This window comes from Falco rusticolus, chromosome 4 (genome assembly GCF_015220075.1).
Source record: "Falco rusticolus isolate bFalRus1 chromosome 4, bFalRus1.pri, whole genome shotgun sequence".
Taxonomy (NCBI): Eukaryota; Metazoa; Chordata; class Aves; order Falconiformes; family Falconidae; genus Falco; species Falco rusticolus.
In genome coordinates this window covers 15633470-15650621 of record NC_051190.1, presented here as the reverse complement: position 1 = coordinate 15650621, position 17152 = coordinate 15633470, and the positions used below count along the sequence as shown (strand labels likewise).

Sequence of the window (17152 nt, the reverse complement as noted above, 5' to 3'; positions counted from 1 at the left end):
CAATGCACTGCCATTCAGAAAGCACCAAGACACCTCAACAATAGTAGACAATATAATACTGTAATCTCAGTGTCCAATATATTTTCCCTAACTCTGTAAGCAAAAGCCTTCTGCCCTGGTAACAATTTCAAAGGAAAGAGGTCATGCCTTGCTGAATGTAGTTCGAAATAAACCACATTTCCTCAGAAAGCAGGAGATGAGAGTGCTCCTTGCAGAGGAGCTCTCTGGAAGAGATAGTGTGCAGTTACAGCGAGGCCTGACCCACCACTCAGCCCATATCCCATCCTTAAGTCAGTCATCTTTTTTTCACGGGACCCTGCTGCCGAGGACTGTGCCATGTCCCCTGGCATCCCAGCCCTGTCCTTGCCTGCCCTCCTGGGACAGGCTGCCCCCCTGGAGCTGGTGGCCGTGGGTGCTTCTCCCTCTTCTCCAGCTGCATTGCATCCTGGCATGTGTCAAAGCTGAGGTAGTCCAGCCTGGGTTAGGATGAAAGTTTTGAGCAACTAGTGTTTGATTTGGCTTTAAATACAAAGAGAAATCAGCAGAATAGTGTGCAAAACAGCTCTCCCACCCTATGAGGATGGAAAGGCTCTCACTGGAGGCTCCATCCTTGCTGAGCTCTAGGGGAAGATAATGAAGAGGCAGTGGGTGAAGCCTGGAGGGGCACTGGGAGAAAGCTAGTGGTGCTTTCATGGAGGCAGTGCAAGACCTTCAGGGCAGTACCAGCCTCCTTTCTGCCTTGGTACCCCTGTATGCAAGATGTCAATGTCACCCACAGTGTCACACACTGTGTCTGCAAGGAGCCTGGGAGGGAGCTGTGTGGGGTTACAGTGATTCCAAATGCTCAGCAGCAAGCCGGCTCCATCCACCATCTCGTGGGGGTGGCTCTGGGGGTGGCTGGGGCAGCCCTGGGCAGTGGTGGGCAGAGGGACACCTCGGGAGCAGGCTGCGGGCACACGGCTCTCTTGCACCCACCAGGACAGCAGAGCGGCTGCAAAGCTTTGCATAATAATATTCCACATGGAGAAGAATGATAATCATAGGAAACATGATTGACTGCCTTTTTCTGTTGTTGCTGTATTATGTCTATTTAAATCAGATCACATTAACTGCAGTTATATTTAACAATGTCTGTCTACACGGCTGAATTCTTAGATTGTTAGTTTTCAATTGTAAATCACTTAATTGTGTCTGACTTTTTACAAATATTTGTAACGTGAGTTAATATTTTTCTACTATGTGCGATGCACATTCTGGAAAACACTGATTGTTCTCGCCGCTGTGCACTGGGTCTGGCGGGAGCCCCCAGAGCCTCGGTGCTCTCTTATCTAAAGGCCATTGCCTTTACAGCTGATGTGTCAGAAACCAAGGTCTGTGTGTTATGGTCGGGAAAGCCGTTAGGATTCATTTGGCTCCCTGACAAGAAGAAAAGAAAATGTTTCTCTGCAGTGTGATAACATGGTGAAGACTCAACACTCATGACACGGCATGTATGTATTATTGCTGTGCTCCTGGAGCCCGCTCTTGAACATCAGTATAAGATGTGGAAGGTGAGGAATTTTAAATTTGATTGTTTTCAGGGACTTTGAACCCAGGACCCCGAAAGCCTGTACTTGTTCTCACAGTGGGATGCCTGCTGCCCATCCTTCCCAGCCTGGGCAGGGCTGTGTGTGGTCTGTGCCCGGCAGATACAGATATTTGCCTTGGCGGGTCTCCTGCAGGGTTTACGTTACGTAGTGAAGGGTAAAAGATGGAACTTCTCAGCTTGGTACCTGCCTGGCTCTCGGCTGCAGCTCCTCTACTCACGCTGGGCAGGGGGACAGAGGAGTGCCACTCCTGGCAGCTGTTCTGTCTCCTGAGCCTGTTCTGCAGAGCTGCCTGGGAGCCTTGTCTCACACGCAAATCATCGGTGCTTAAAAAACCTGTGAGGTGCCAGCCTGTGGCGGCAGCCTCCAGCCAGGATGGCAGCCTCCAGCAGAAGGAAAGGAGAGAAGCGTGAAGCACCATCTGGACCTTGGTGGGTACCTGCTGTTGGGGTGCATCTCCCCAGGGAATGGTGCCCTGTCCTTCAGGGTGCACCCACAGCCCCAGGCAATGCCCGTGTGGGCTGGGGGGCTGCGGCAGGTCTTTCTGGAGCTGGTGGGAGGGATGTCGGGGGTCAGTCAGGCACACACCGAGCCTGGATTCAGGGTGGGACGGTGCAACGCTCAGTCTGTGTCCCAGCTTCACAACTACCAGGGTTTCAGCTGCTTCAAGTACAGCTAGCACAGGGCTGGGAGCAGCAGTGCTGTGCTCCCCAGGCTGCCATGCAAAGGGAGGTGGGGTGTCCTGCTGCGTTGCAGGAGCTGCTGCCAGGCTGAAGCATCTTCTTCTGTAGTTGTTATAGTATCTGTACACATAAATTATTTATTTTACATTTAATATGGACACAGAACAGCAGTTTCCTTATTGCCTAGATGGCTTGCTAGGCTGATCGTCCTCACCAGTAAGGTAACAAGGATGGTGTACGCCATAGGACTTGCCCCATCTGCTAACATCTCCCCCTGCGCAGTACCTTGTGCTGAACAACTCCTTTTCTCACCTTACAGACTAGCTGCTTTTAAAGGCATCACATTTTTGCTCCCTGTGTGTGTTTCTCCATAGCTATGCTTCTTGCTGCTATTCTGTGTCTGCTTCAATTCTTCTCGCATCCTTGATCTTAATGCAGGTGCCAGAACGTCTTGCAAGGGTATTTTGCAGGGTTAAATCCCACACAACAGCTTACAGCTCCACATGGCCCATCTCAGAGGTGCCATACATCCATTTTGTGCCACCAGTTCTTCAGGGGCAGAATAGGTCCTGTTGGAGGGGATCAGGCAGTAAAAGAGATGGCAAATGTTCCCAATTAGTGGAGCTCAGATTCCTTTCCCTATTCCTCGTGTGTTTTTTTTCATGTTGTTGAATGCTAATTACTTAAAAAAGAAGTGGCTTTTCCAAAATGCAGTGATAAATTAGATAGGATTGGTATGGCTAAGGGTATTGCCGCTGTGTAAAACCAGGAAATTCCCCTCAAGGTAAATTTCTCTGAAACCTTTGAATGACTTGAAGCACAACTGTCAGGGCACTGTTCTAAGAAAGACAAAGAAATTACCTTTTAATTAGCATAATGTGGTATTTTAGCATAATACTAATATTAATCATTAATAATTGTTGTTATGTTTTGACCAAAAGGACTTACAGATGTGATGTTTCTGCTCTTGTTTTTTTGATAAATTGGTATCAGTTAGTGGAATGTTACGTGCAGCCCAGAGGGACTAAAAATTGCTTGGATCTGCCATGGAGGGCAGTTCCTTTCCACTTCTCCATCACTGTCGAAAGGGGGTCTGATGGCAACCTATACAGAGATTTCCAGAGAAGCATGGTCTTAGTCACAGGTGGGACTTAGCAGCTTCAGCTCCCTTTAGGATGCTCTCCACTGAGAATATGTGGCAACCTCTTCACATGCTGAGGATTTGCTGCCTAGAGGCCTAATTCTCCTAACTGCTTTCTCCCTGAGCTCTCAAGAAAGCTTGTTGTGTCAAACCACTGTGGAAGACGTCAGCCTGTTCAGGAGAACGTTCTCTTTAAGTCTCTGGCTGTGACAAATCTAAACATCGTGAATACCAAAATGAACTGTAATGGGCAGCACTGCAATTTTTACTGTCTTAATCCTTGAAAAAGTGAGAGACATAACCTTCCCTGTACATTCCCTTTCCTCTTTGTCTGCTGATACCCAGTTTGGCATAAAAGGTAACCAAAGCCTTGCTCTTCGTGACCAAAGTCTCTGCTTTGCCAGTTCTTTGCTCAGAGCTTCTGCAGAAAAGCATCTATCACCATGCTACTGCAAGAACCAGTGTTGCAAAATACTCCAAGGTATGCACCCACACACCACGAGTACTTTGGAGAATGGCCATCCAATTCCAAGCTACGTCTGTAGCAGGCAAGTTTCTTTCAGAATGTGGCTTTTCTTTCAGTTTTGTTTTAATGAATAAAAGTGATCATCATTCACTTAATGATCTGTAGCTTCTGTTATCTATGTGTTCGCTCATATCGTCATCCCTGCCAAGCATGGTGCTGGCTGCAGTGGAGGAACTTGAGTCTCTTTTTTACCATCTGGTCTCAGCCACTGAAGGGTATCTGATTTTGTGTCACCAAGGGAGGCCAACTAGGGAATTCTATGTTCATGGCTCAGGGGCCTGATCCCCAGGGTGTGTTCAGAGCTGGGAGCAGAGCTTGGTTGGTCAGGGAGCCGGCTGCACAGCATGGCCAGGGAACCCAATGCCTCCCGTTCAAAAGGACTTCTCCCTGTGGGAGCAGCACTTCTCTCAGGACACCTTCTCGTCCCCAAATATGTACCTCTGCCAAGCATCACTAAGTAGCAGTTTTGACTTGAAATATGTAAATAGGCCGTGACCCTGTGAAGCCCATCAGAAGCTGCCAGCCTGCTTTTATGGAAGGCTTTTAGGTGCCACAGCCATGGAGGTCAGTTGAAAATCCCACAATACTGTGATGAAAAAGCAAGAAAAATCTCATTTCCCTGCTTGAATCAACAGGAGCCAAGACTCCAGTCCTAAGCTCATTTCAGCACCAAGGGGGGGGAAATTTTAAAGATGCATGAATTCCTATACAAGAGCCTTGCCTTGGCCCTGCCCATGGCATAGACACCATTGGAGATGTTCTCACGCCTTACTCCATCACCTTTATTCCTGCTGAGTGTCAAGGTACTGTAGCTTTGCTGGACCAAATCCTCATGCCAGTTGCTTTAGCTCCAAAGGCCAAAGCCCATTTTGAATTATAAGACAAATGTATCTACTGTTAAACTTTTAATCAGATGATCAGGATTTGAGGGTAATGTAGATCTTTGTTCCATGATGATTGGGGTGAGTTAATTGCAGCTAATTCTAGCTGTAAAAATTACCTGGAACTGAATAGCACTTTATTGTTCTGTGATTCTCTTCCTGTTAACTGATGTGAAATTCAGCATACGGAAGTAAACTGTAAGGAAACACAAACAAGCTAAACGTAGCGACCTACCTCGGGCTGCACCAACCAGCCAGAGCTCCAGTTTCTTTCGTTGTGCCATACTTCAGCCTGTGCTGCTCACATGCCTTCAAGCATCCTTACGCAATGCCATAAGAAGAGGGTATTAAGGCATGCTCAGGGGTCAGAGCCTCTGGACAGCTTAGTTTTTAAGCCCTTTCAGTGTTATACACCTCATACAGATGATCTTGCAGGGGGATTTGCGGGGTTCAGAAGTTCTCTGGTCACAGATGGAAAGGACATGCCTTTTGAATGGAAGTGCTCCACCATCCCTTTTCTTAACAGCTTGCAAAACATTTGCAAAGGCAGGCAGCACTTTTTCTTCCCCTCCCTGTTTTGCTGAATCTGTTTTTTCATTTACTTTGATTTATCATTACACATAAATCTGGAGGTATCTTTGCACAACCTGCTGGAAAGCTGCATGCTATGTTTGCTTGTCTCAGCTTTCCTCAGCCCCGTGGTGCAGCCTTGCAAAGCTGGGTGGTAGGTGCGTCTGTAGCAGAGATGGTGCAGGGGTTGGTCCACTTTCTCAACAGAGGATCCGTGCTGAGCACCTGCCTGCCCTTGCCACGTCACCAGCGTGTGCTGGTTGATTCATCAGCACTGCAGATGAACAGCAGGTACCCACGGGCGCTGCTGCTGCAGCAAGGAGACCAGGAGAAATCTCTGCCCGCACGTGCCGCCAGTGCTCCTCTAAAATACGCTGGAAATCAGCTCAGCTTGTAGAGTAAACAGCTATCCAAAAGGCAGCCTTTAGGCTGGAGTTAATTCCAGGGTGGATGTCTTGACCTCACCTGGTGAAGCAGGTGCAGTCCCAGCATCTGCTGGTGGATGTGATGGGCGAGAGCCTGCAGAGCCTAGGCGACTGGTGAAGCACAGATATTTATTGCAATGTTAAAAGATTCAGCACTCAGGCGAGGAGGGGCTGCTGTACAGCCGAGGAAATACTTTCACCAACGAGTTTAGTGCAACCCTGAAGTTTGTGAACCGTGAAATAAGATTTCTCTTAGAGAGGGAAGCATCAGCCCTTAACAAATTATCTAAGTCCTTTCTGCTGTTTTAAATCACACACCCCAGGACCCCCTGGCTGCTCCCTTATAGTAGCAGTGGTTCATTAGATAACTCAGGAACTTGCCAGGATAACGGGAGCAGGCACCCATCCGCAGTAAACAACCGACAATGTGCAGCCGCAGTTGGAAGTGACTGAATTCCTGCAGCAGGGCTGATTTTACCGACACAGGAGCAAAATGGTGTGGGCTTTTCTCCAGGAGAGGGGGTTTGTCACCTTTCGGGGTGCTCGAGCCCGGGGGATCTGTGAGGAGCTGGGGCTGACAGGAGAGAAAAAGAAAATTTTGGTGAAGTAATAGGCACAGATTGTAATTCCTTGAATTAAGAGGAATGTTAAGGGAAATTTTACACTGTGCTAGAAATATTCTGCATGGCTATGAGCCTAAAAGACTGATTCGGGGAAGTCTGGCCAGAGGAGAGCTCGCCTTGAGCATCCCTGTTGTATAGTGGCACCAGGAGAGCAGTCTTCCAGGGACATGTGGGGATAGCGCTGCGTTGCAGTCCGGAGAACTGGTGGAGGGGATATGTCCTGCTGGCTCCTTCTGACTCTCCTAAAATCCTCTCAAACTGCATGAGTGATAATTGCTAAATCCATGGCTGGGCTGTGCTGATGCTGCCGGTTTTGCTGACATGGGGAGGTCCATCACACTGTCCTCGCGTCCTCTTCTTCACTTGCATTTCAGATCCCAAGGCAGCCAGTGGTTCATGGGTTGCAATTTGCAGCTCAGAGCATTAGCATGTTGCCTGGGGCATTTGTGACTTACCCTACCGAGGCAGCGTAGCATCCTTCATGTTCCCCATTTAAAAGGGAAGTCAGCATCCCACCTGCGGTCGAGAGAGGGAGCGTTTGGATCCTCCTTTGCTTTCTGCTTCAGAGACGTGGGCACAGGTCGGGGCCCCAAGCACCGGGCTGCCTCCCTCGCTCTGCCCTTTGCTGCTCATAGAGAAGAATATTTACAGTTGGTGGGAAAAGGATGCTACAGAGCAATTCGTGACAGTGGCATGGAGCGTGTCTTAGGGAGCTGTGTGTGGTTTGTTGTGCCACTGTCCTGTCTTGTGTCACTTTATCTCCTAGAACTCTGGTTTTCTGGTAAAAAACCAAGGGCTTCCATGCGATGAGTCACTTTGACAGCCACGTGTTTCTTTCAGCTGGAGCACTCCACACTGCTGATGCCACAAGTTGTGAGTAAACCTGGACTGATAGATTAATAATTAATTGATGGGTGCCTATGAATTTTTCAGTATTTTCTCTCGTTGTGCATCATAAAGCAAAACCACCTTTTATGAGACAAAGATCTCTCCTAAAGCCCTACATCAAAGCTGCAATATTGTCACCCATGTTGTGATCTTGTTCAGCCTTCACATGCAGAATGTTTGCTTTGAAATACTTAAATCAACCATTATGCTGGGCTACAGAGCTCCCAGCATGTCAAAGGATGAGCGCCTTGAAACTCTCTTTGAGGCTTTTGGCACCTATGACTGTGCATGACACAGGTATTTGACTGTGTTAATTATTTTGGGAGGACTTATGCCAGGCTTAGGAAGGGCATGAGTGGGTCACAGCTTTTGTCCTTGTCCTCCACCTGGGGAAACTAATTCACAAAGTGGGATTCTTAGACCCTCCAGCTGCATGGTGATGTGCTGGACACAGAGGCAGAGGAAATTAATGTTTAGACAGCTGACAGTACCCGCAGCCAGGGTGGTCCCTGCTCAGTCCACTTTCCAGAAGCAGCCCGTCTGCGCCTGCCTTCGACTGTGCAGGAGGCATCACCCATCCCCGGGTGCTGATGCTGCCATGGGGGAAAACCAGCACAGGCGGTAGCTATGGATTTCAGGGAGATCTGGTCTAAACGCTTTAATATCCAGAAGGTGAAGAGCTAGGTTTGCTTCTGTTCCTGACGCAGCACAAAGCAGGTTGCTGCAGCTCAGTGTTTGCATTACCAGAGCGTTTAACCCGTGGTTTTCCAGAACCCCATTGCAAATGGCTTGTCCTCTGCAGGAGCACGCAGCATGGGACGGGCTGGACTCACCACCACGGTGTAACTTTTCTCGAAGGGAGGGGAGATACCTTCAGACAGGCCCCAGCTATGGTCAAGGAATGGGGATGTTGTGACGCTTGCTGCCCTTGCTAGGATGCAGGGATTGGCATTTGCAGTGACTGGCAGGGAGGGATGACACTGTTAAATGGTGCCAGCGGTTTCTGGCTGGGGCTGATGGCAGTTACACCGCCAATACCTGTCACATCCATAGCATGTGGTGTACATGCCAGGCTGATCACTGAAGGCTGTGTCTGTGTGTTGCATCCTGTTACTGTAAATACTCGTAGCTTACAACAATGTCATTTCATTATAGACCCTTGTAGCTTACAACAGCATTATTTCCAACAGTGCTGAGCTCAGAGCATGGGCGCAGATCCTACGTCGTGTTTACCTCACCTGTGTCTGTTGGGAGTGTGCCCCATCAACACGTGTTCGGTGGCACGGCTGGATCCACTCTTACTGACTGGCTGAGTGCTGCGTACGGCATGTCACTTCTGCTGCAGGCATTGTCCCCATGCTGGGCAGGTTAGCCCCAGCTACAGTCCTCTCACTGTGGCTGATGTCACACGGGCTGTACCCTGCTCGGTCCCGAGGTAGGTGGGTCAGTCTGCAGTGTTAATCTGAAAAAAAAAAATGCTCTGGGTGTAATAAAGAAGGTAAGAGGACAGCCTGCACCCTGCCCGCCCCCCCCCCCCCCCAGCATCACATTTGGAGCCAGGGCTGCGATTGTAAATAGTTTGGCTTTGAGCTGGGATAAACTAAAAGCTGGAGCTTTAAATATGTAATGCTTTGACTCCAAAACATGGGAATTTAAAGTCTCCCTTAACATTGCTCATCTCCTTGAACTGCCTCCGGTGTTTCCTGGGGTGCATGGATGTGAGCCTGGGCTCCTGGCTTTAAAAACTACAAGGCTCGGGTTGGGCAATAAGCGGGAGGTCTCTGATACACCAGCCAAATAGTTTAGGTGTGGATTTGGTAGGTGCCTATATGCCTATTGCAGATCTTCTGACTTAATTAGGTTGGTTTGTTTGCCTCTGCTTCTGCCTTTCAAAGGTGTAGAGACATTGTCTTCCGTCCCTCTGGGACAGCGTGAGGAAGTCTGACAGTGGTTTCGTTTCAGGGTCGTGGAAGCAAAAGGTTGCTTCTGCAGGCCAGTGGCTGGTTCTTATGGGTGATTAAAACCGTCAAACTCGCATGTTTTTAACCTCTTTCTTTCATTTACTAGTGCCCATTAAAAAGTATTGCTTATTAGCAGTGTATGTGTAAAAAACCCTCTGTCTTCTGCAAGATTTTTTTTTCTTGCAGTTGAACAGTCACCAGGGGTTAGAGCAGGCACGTGCCCTGCAATGCCCTCAGCGGCAGGCTGGCTGTGATGCTGGGCAATTTTGGGTTCCACTCAGAATCTGATCTACAATTTTTTTTATTTTTATTCTTTTACCTTTAGCAAATGTTACACCGACGTAGATAATCTCTGTGGAGCAAGCAGAGAGAACTAATGTTGTATGCGGGTAGATGTATGAAAACTTCTAATTTACCAGCAGGCACTTGGGTAATGATCAGTTGAGAATTGCAAATTATGTACGTCATATATTTGTGGCATGCTGCTGAAGAAAAGCTCAGTGCATATGACAAATCATATATATACTGAAATTTATAATACTTTTCACATTTAATTGACTGGGAAAACCTTATGATTTATATCTTTGCTTTATTCATAGTACACACATAACATAGTTATAATGCAGAACAAAACTAATTCATTTTTTCTTTGACTTTGTACATCATTTATATATTTGGCTGTCAAGTATTTGAATATGAAGTGAGCATGCATAAGGCAGAGAATAAATAGCTGATTCTCCAGTTAAGAAATTGAGTTTTAATGATATCAGGGTCTGTGTTGCCTTACTGGGATGTTTGGTCTTGCTTAGATAGCATGCTTTACATTTGCCCCTTGCCTTATTTCACAAGCAAAGTATATTTTATGGGCACCAGCATTGCTCTCTTAATGGCCCTATATAGTATTTTGACTGTGTAAAATGTACTGGGCTTGCTTTGACAGCAGCAGGAGCCCTGCCCAGGCTCAGGAGCAGTAAGTGGCTGAGCTGTTGGGCTGCTACTCTTAGTCACAAGAGGTCTGCTTGAACATGCCAGGAGGACACGCAGGGACCGCAGGCAGGGGCTGCCTCATTAGTACTGTTCTGTAGATAACAAGAAGAAAATGTAATGTTGGCTGCAACAGACTGATTGCTTTCCCAAAGCGGTTATTGCCATGGAGCTAACTTGAACAGTCATTGAAAAATACAGCCTGGATTACCTGGCTTGGCATCGCTAATTAACCTTGGGAAGCACGGCCCTGAAAAGCAATACCTTACCCACTTGAGCACAAGCAAGGAGGCTGCCTAGGGTGCTTGTTGCCTCCTAAGAAAAATATTCTACTGCAGCCAGATCTTTCCTTGACACATGGTTTTCCGACACCTGTAGCATCACTGGAAAACATCTGCAAAATCAAGATAGTGGAGAAAGTATAAGGAGTTTGCTGGCTCATTATCGTACCTCAAAAACAGCTCTTCTCCACAGCAGCATCCTTGATTTCTAAATTCAGCGCATGAGTTATTTTGGGTAGTGTGTGATTAACCTCAATTACTGTAGCTCGGGTGGAATTCAAATAATGACCCCTCTTTCAGAGTCGCAAAGAAATGGAAATCTGGCACTGTACATTTCCTACCCTTAATGAAGCAGCTCTGAGAGATGCTTGCACATTGGTGGAGGTTAGTTGTGTGATGCATTTGCTCATGGAGAAATTAATAGGGGCAGCTGATCTGGAAAAGTGTTGGTGGTTCATGACTCTGTACTGGTTTTGGGATCAGGAATATAAACATGAATGCAGCAGGTTATGTGGTACAGCTGGTGTGAATGAAACCTGGGTGGCCACAGCAGAGATAGCTGAAGCTTCAGTGGATTTGGATCATGGTCAGGACACTTTGTAGTTTTCCTGCCTGAATTAAATCAATAATGGTCACTTTCAAAAACTAATCAAAAATATCTTTCCTTCAATCTTAGCCGTAATGAATGTCGGCTCTCTGGAAAATCATTGATGTGAAGCAGTATGCAAATACACACCTGCACGTGTGCAGATCTACGTGAACGTGTGTGAGAGGGGAGATGCAGGATGCGCAGGCAGGTGGCTGAGAAGATGCTGTAGAAAGCAGCATGTCTGGGGGAATGTGGGGTATTTCAGCCCATCCAGGGAGCACAAACAGACAAGCTCATCATTCATCAGGCTGAGAATCGAAACTTTTGCCATCGAAACTTTCCAGACTGCACTGTGCCAGCTGAGCTTTTCTTCTGTCAAGCAGTTTATCTCCAGAGGAGGATAAAACCCAGGGAGGTGGTTAGCACAACCTCAAGCCAACAAATAAAGATAACTTATGTGTAGCAGTCAATGGGAGAGCTGACCTATGGCAGCTTGTGGCGGTCACATTTGCTGGTAGCCAAAAGGGGCCAATACTTTGGAAACAAAGGTGACATTTGGATGGAGGAGCCAGCCCTCCCACCTGAAGTCACGTTTGCTTGAGGAGATGAACCAAAACCCTGAGGATTTGCACCAGGCTGAGCATGGTTTTCTGCCTTGTGGGTGGAGCACTGCCATGAGCACCCCGATGCTGCACATTTATGACCCCAAAGGAGTCTAGAGAATGGTTAGAGTCTGGAAAGCAGCTATAAAATTGCCACCTCATTACAGCAGCCATCGACTTCTTTGGGAGCTAGTTTAATGTTGTGCTTTTTGTTGTTCTGTAATTCATGTCCGTGTATTCCCACTAAAAATAACCAACCCGCCTCAAGTCCTACCGACGGGAAACTGCTCGCAGCAGTCACCATGCCTCTTCCACATGTGCTGTAATTGCTTGCTTAACTGGCAGAAACAACGTTTTACCCTCAGAAGACATTTCAGGGCCAGGCAGATGCCAAACGCTGAACCACAGGGCTGTGGGCAGTGTGTTTAAAAAAAAAAAAAACAAAACCAACAAAACTAAAAACCTCTGCTGAAGGCTGCAGGAAAACCGCTTGCATGAATTGGGTGGTAGTACAGGGATGCAGCAATATGGGGGGAAAGGGAAAGAAAATAAGCAAATGCTATTGTTGTGCACTTCTGCTGAGCCACTCTCTTGTCTTTTTCTGGGTGGCAAGCAGGGGCAGGGGGTGTTTGGCTTGGTGATCTGGAGCTGCCATGTGTCCTGCCGCAGCACAGGGGGGCTATGGCTTCCCAAGCACCAGCAAAGTGACAACCTCTGGAGGACACCCCACTCCTCAGGGGTTGTGATAGTCACCATCGTGCCTTGCTGCCAGACTGGCTCACAGGGCAAAGTGGGTGTAAGACCTCAGGGTGAGGATGCTCAGCCCCAGGAGGCAGCTGGGCAGGTATCAAAACAGGGTCTGCACAGTCCTCTGGTCGTGTCTGTCTTGGGATGGCGAACGTTGTGTGTGTTCTTTGTGGGGGGCTTTGTCCCACAGCAGGGCCTGTCACCACTCCCTCTCTGCAGTACTTCACTGATAATGTAATACAGATGGTCAGCCTGAGGAACTGAACTGCTTGTCAAGGTGCTGCCTTGGTTAATTTTTAACCTTGATTTGCCTTTTGTTTTTGTACAGCTGGACAACCCAGATGAGCAAGCAGCACAGATCAGACGTGAGTTAGATGGTCGTCTCCAAATGGCAGAGCAAATTGCCAAGGTAAAAAGAAAGAAAAAAAAGTGTCTTCTGTATTAATAAGCTCTTCGTATAGAAGCACGTAAGTAGTTTGATGCAGCCCCCAGGTCCTGTCCTTCTCTCACAGGTTTCTTCTCCTAGTAATCACCGGTTAAAAATCCGCTGATTTTTAACTACAAACAAAACAAGTACAGATGAAGCTGTACTTGGAATGTCTGCTTCTTGGAAGGTCTGGTTTCTTGGAATGTCCTGATGGGCTGTGATGTTTTAGGTTCCCACAAAATCCCTTACAAATCTTCAGTGGTGGGAAAGACATTGTCCTGAAGTGCTCCAGCTAGATCTGCAAGTGCATGTCTGAGCCCTCTTTGTCAAAATTCTATGCTAGGCAATAAGGTGGTATGTAAAAAAAGGTATGGTGTGTAAAAAGGAGCCAGAAATTGCCCTAACGGGGTTTGTGCCTTTCGCTGGGCTGCTGGGAGCCACAGTTCCCTGCCCGTCCATAGGTACCTGCTGCCTCAGTAAAGGTACTTCAGATGTGTTGTCCCACACATGTTCACACTTTGCACGAGAGCGGTCAGGCTAGCCTTGGACTGTGCAGACATCCCTGCCATCTGGATCGGCAGGAATGGGACCTCCAAACAGTTTTGATAACGAAGCACTCAGCTAAACTCTGTAGAGACCCTTCCGTAAGGAAACCTCTCCCTAGGAGCAAATCCCACCCTCACACAGTGCAGATTTACGTAGTCTCCAATGGACCGTAGATGGAGAGAAACACTGGATCCTGTTGACATCAGTAGGGGCAAGATTTTATCCTTGCCTTTAATCAAATGCTCTGAGTCACTGATAAAGCCCTAATGGGGCTGAAGTCACTGGGAATGATCTGTCTGGTGATTCTTGATAGTCAGGAAACCATTAGAATGGAAAGGTCTAATCAGACAGACATAGCTCAGGTTAGGGACCTGCCTTTCGGCAGCAGTCCTCCCGGCACTGAGCTGTGCCCAGACTGGAGGGGGGTTATGAGAAAGGTAGTATCAGAGCTGTTTGCAACCACGCTGATACCCCTGGGTGTGAAAAGCAGAGCACGTTAATTTGTGGTCAGGTGTTAGCAAGGATACTGGTAGTGCTTGTGCAGTTGTTCCTCACTAACGCTCCTGTTAAACAGCTACTGCTCTTGCATCTTTGGGGAGGTAGGTTCTTTTTCCCCATTTCACGGATAAAAACAGTGAGGTGGTCAAACGATGGTGCAGCAAACCGACTGCAACTCCTTTGTTCAGCATTTGGCCCTTTGCCATTTTATTGCCAAGAAAACCTACAGAATTTTTTATTTGTGGCAAAATGTGAGCCCCTGTGCGGAGTGCTGCTGCTCCAGTTCTGAGGTGGGTCGCCAGGCACTGGGTGCCAGAATGAGATTGTCTGGCTTTGTTGTTTCAGTTTTCTTTTTATGGCATGTGGGACAACAATATGCATGGTTCAGTAGCAGCCAGTGGAGGCTGCAGCTTCATGAATAATTTTTTGCAAACAAGAATTTGCCATTTCCATTTCTTCCCCAAGGATGCTGAAAACAAACCATGCCACGGCTGGCCCTGTGAGAGACAGTCAGGGGAAAGTCCTCAACACAGCCTGACATTTCCCCGTGCAGGATTCAACCTTCAAAATACAGCTGTGCAGCTTGGAGGGTGGTTCAAAGTAAAAGTGACTTACCTGTGATCCACTTGGCAGGTATTGATATTTAATCTTCGTGTTACTGCTGCAGACCTGTTCTCCAGAATGTCAGATCCCACCAGCAGCTGCCTACAAGAGACCTTTTTCTTTCAGACCCATGAATACCATGTTTTGAAGGAAGCCAAATGACCTTTTGCATCCTTCTCTGTATCCTCTGTTCCGGGCAAAGCTGCTTTCCCTTCAGCATAAGGCAGGTTCACAATTCGGCTCAGTGAAAGGATAGCGTTTCCAGTTTTATCTCCAGTTTGCAGCTTTTAATGCGGATTTTCTGCCCAGGGAGACTTACAGTGTCCGCAAAACCAGCCCTGAGGTGGGAGTCTTGGAGATTCCACGCTAAAGGCAAATTAATGCCTCATTAATAAATTAAGAAATTCACACGAGGACATTTGTACTTCAGTGGCAACAAAGGCCATGGAGTCTTACCAAGACCTGGGACTGCAGTGTTGCAGAACTGATGGCTCTGCGAGCTCTCGTCCGACCAGTCGTGTGACCTTGAACGAGTCGCTGTGCATGCCAGCCTTCCTGCATCTGGTTACCAGGGCACAGCTCTGGGGCTTTTTGCCTCCTCCTGTGCCCAGGAGAGTGCAGCTCAGCACAGCATCAGTGCCGCATCAGGCAGGGTCCCCCACTGAGCCTGACTCCATCAAAGCACATCAGCCCAGCCTTGGCGCCAGCCAGCTTGAGGATCACGCTCGAAGTCAAGCAGATGTTTTAAAGCTGAACCTGGACAGGCTTTTCACTCTGCGTATTGTACTTTTCCACCAGCTAAATGTGAGCAGCATTACAGCTGAGAGCTTAGTGATGCCAAGGCAGAGGTGTATTTTTCTCTGCAGTAGCAAGTGCTCTGCTGTCCTGTGGTGCCTTTCCTCCCTCCCACACAGTCTCCTGGCCTCGAGGGCAAGGAGCATCACATGTAGGGGCAACTAAATGAGACCTTGTGATGGCACCAGAGCAATATATCCATCTGGGGCTGGACCACCCTGCTCCAGCCCACTAGACTGGTCGTTTTTTGCAGTCTCTTTTTTTCTCCACACTTGTCCCCATTTCTGGTCCTCTCCCTGCTCCAAGTACATGTGGAGGTAACTAACACCCTTTCTTGCTGTTGTCTGCATGTCTTGATTGTGTCTTCTTCCAGACTTTCCCCAGCTGTGTCTCCAGTCTGATGGGTAACTTGGGCCCACACCTGCATCGCTGCATTTCCATTGTCAGACCCAGTCCCCGTTAAATTGTTATGCACCACTTCAAACTTACTGGTTTTAACCTTAGTATGAGAAGTTGCCAGTGGCGCACAGTGAGATGTCTCAGTCCTTGCTGCAGTTCCAAAGAGGTCTGTGGGGGCAGTGCCAAAATTGCAGTCCCTGGATAACAGCAGGGCAAAAAAGCAATAATGTTTGAACATCATTGCTTCAGCAGCAGTTCTCAAAAATCTACAAAACAGTTGTGGTTTTTCTTTTTCCTAGGGGTGGCTTGCAACTTACATAATGCATAGACAATAAACCAGACTGATTAGGTAGTTTATCTTACGCCAGGTCTAATTTACATGAGGGAATTGCTTCCCAAGATTGAGACTGGAAACGAAAGACTATATTTTAACTGCTTGGTGCGAGTGCTGCTGCGAGCTGTGCTGGCAATGGGTAAGCTGTTGAGGACTGCTGCAAAAGCTAGTGCAGTGGAGTACTTTTTCAGCAGCCTGATGACAGTCTTCTAGAAGAAACATGACCTTGTTTTCTTTTCTAGCATACATTTTACGAACTGCTCTTTACAATATTATGAATTGCCACTGAGACACTTTGCACATCAGCATCGAGTTCCCTGGCTGCAGATGCTGCCTTGCTGTCATACACCTTGCAGTCTCTCGTAACCCACTGAGACATGTTCAGACCCTGAGCAGATTCAGGGCATGGGCAGAGTTGTCAGAAGATGTAGGGCTCAGACCAGTGAGCCTAATAGCTGGAGCATAGGCAGCAGTTCAAAGCTGAGATCACACATTGGGGAACATCACATTTTGCTCTCGTTATCACCTTTAGTTTTAATGTTTAAACATCCTGTTTACAAGAAGCAGCACTGGAGGGTCTCACAGTGAAAGGTTGTCTTGTTGGAGGGAGGCACAGGCCTGGCAACTAGTGGAAAGTGTGTTTTACCCCTTCTTCCAGTTGGGACTGTGCATTCCTACCCACACATTGCTGATTTTCCATCCCTGGGCTCCTTTCACACCTAGAAAGCTAATGGAGCAACTGCTCAGAAGTGTTTTAAAAAGAGCTGGCACATTTGGGAGACTGGAAAACCAGTCCCTAACTGTCAGCATCCTTTGAATCATTAGTAAATTGCTGTCAATCATAAAGTTCAGCTGAGATCTGTCCTGAAGTGTTCATAATGATAAATACATATACATGAAGAGGGCCATTTACAGACAGAAAAATCAATGAAATGCAAGTGCATGCAAGAAAAAGTAAAGTTGGAGAAGTACCAAGTAGTAATTCTATGGGAAGCTAACAATAATGTTTTTACATTACACAGGAACAAGCTGTAATTTGTCATCTGGTTTGTGGGAGTTGCCT

General features: G+C 47.5%; 1 protein-coding gene across 24 annotated transcripts in view; it reads left to right on the top strand.

Annotated features, from left to right (window-relative positions):
• CADPS (calcium dependent secretion activator) overlaps positions 1-17152 on the top strand; it is a 220847-nt gene that overhangs the window by 67394 nt on the left and 136301 nt on the right. For all 24 annotated transcript variants that reach the window (XM_037383085.1, XM_037383086.1, XM_037383078.1 and 21 more), the window contains exon 4: positions 12816-12896. In XM_037383085.1, the coding sequence (XP_037238982.1) occupies positions 12816-12896 (81 nt within the window). The remainder of the gene's footprint in view (positions 1-12815; positions 12897-17152) is intronic.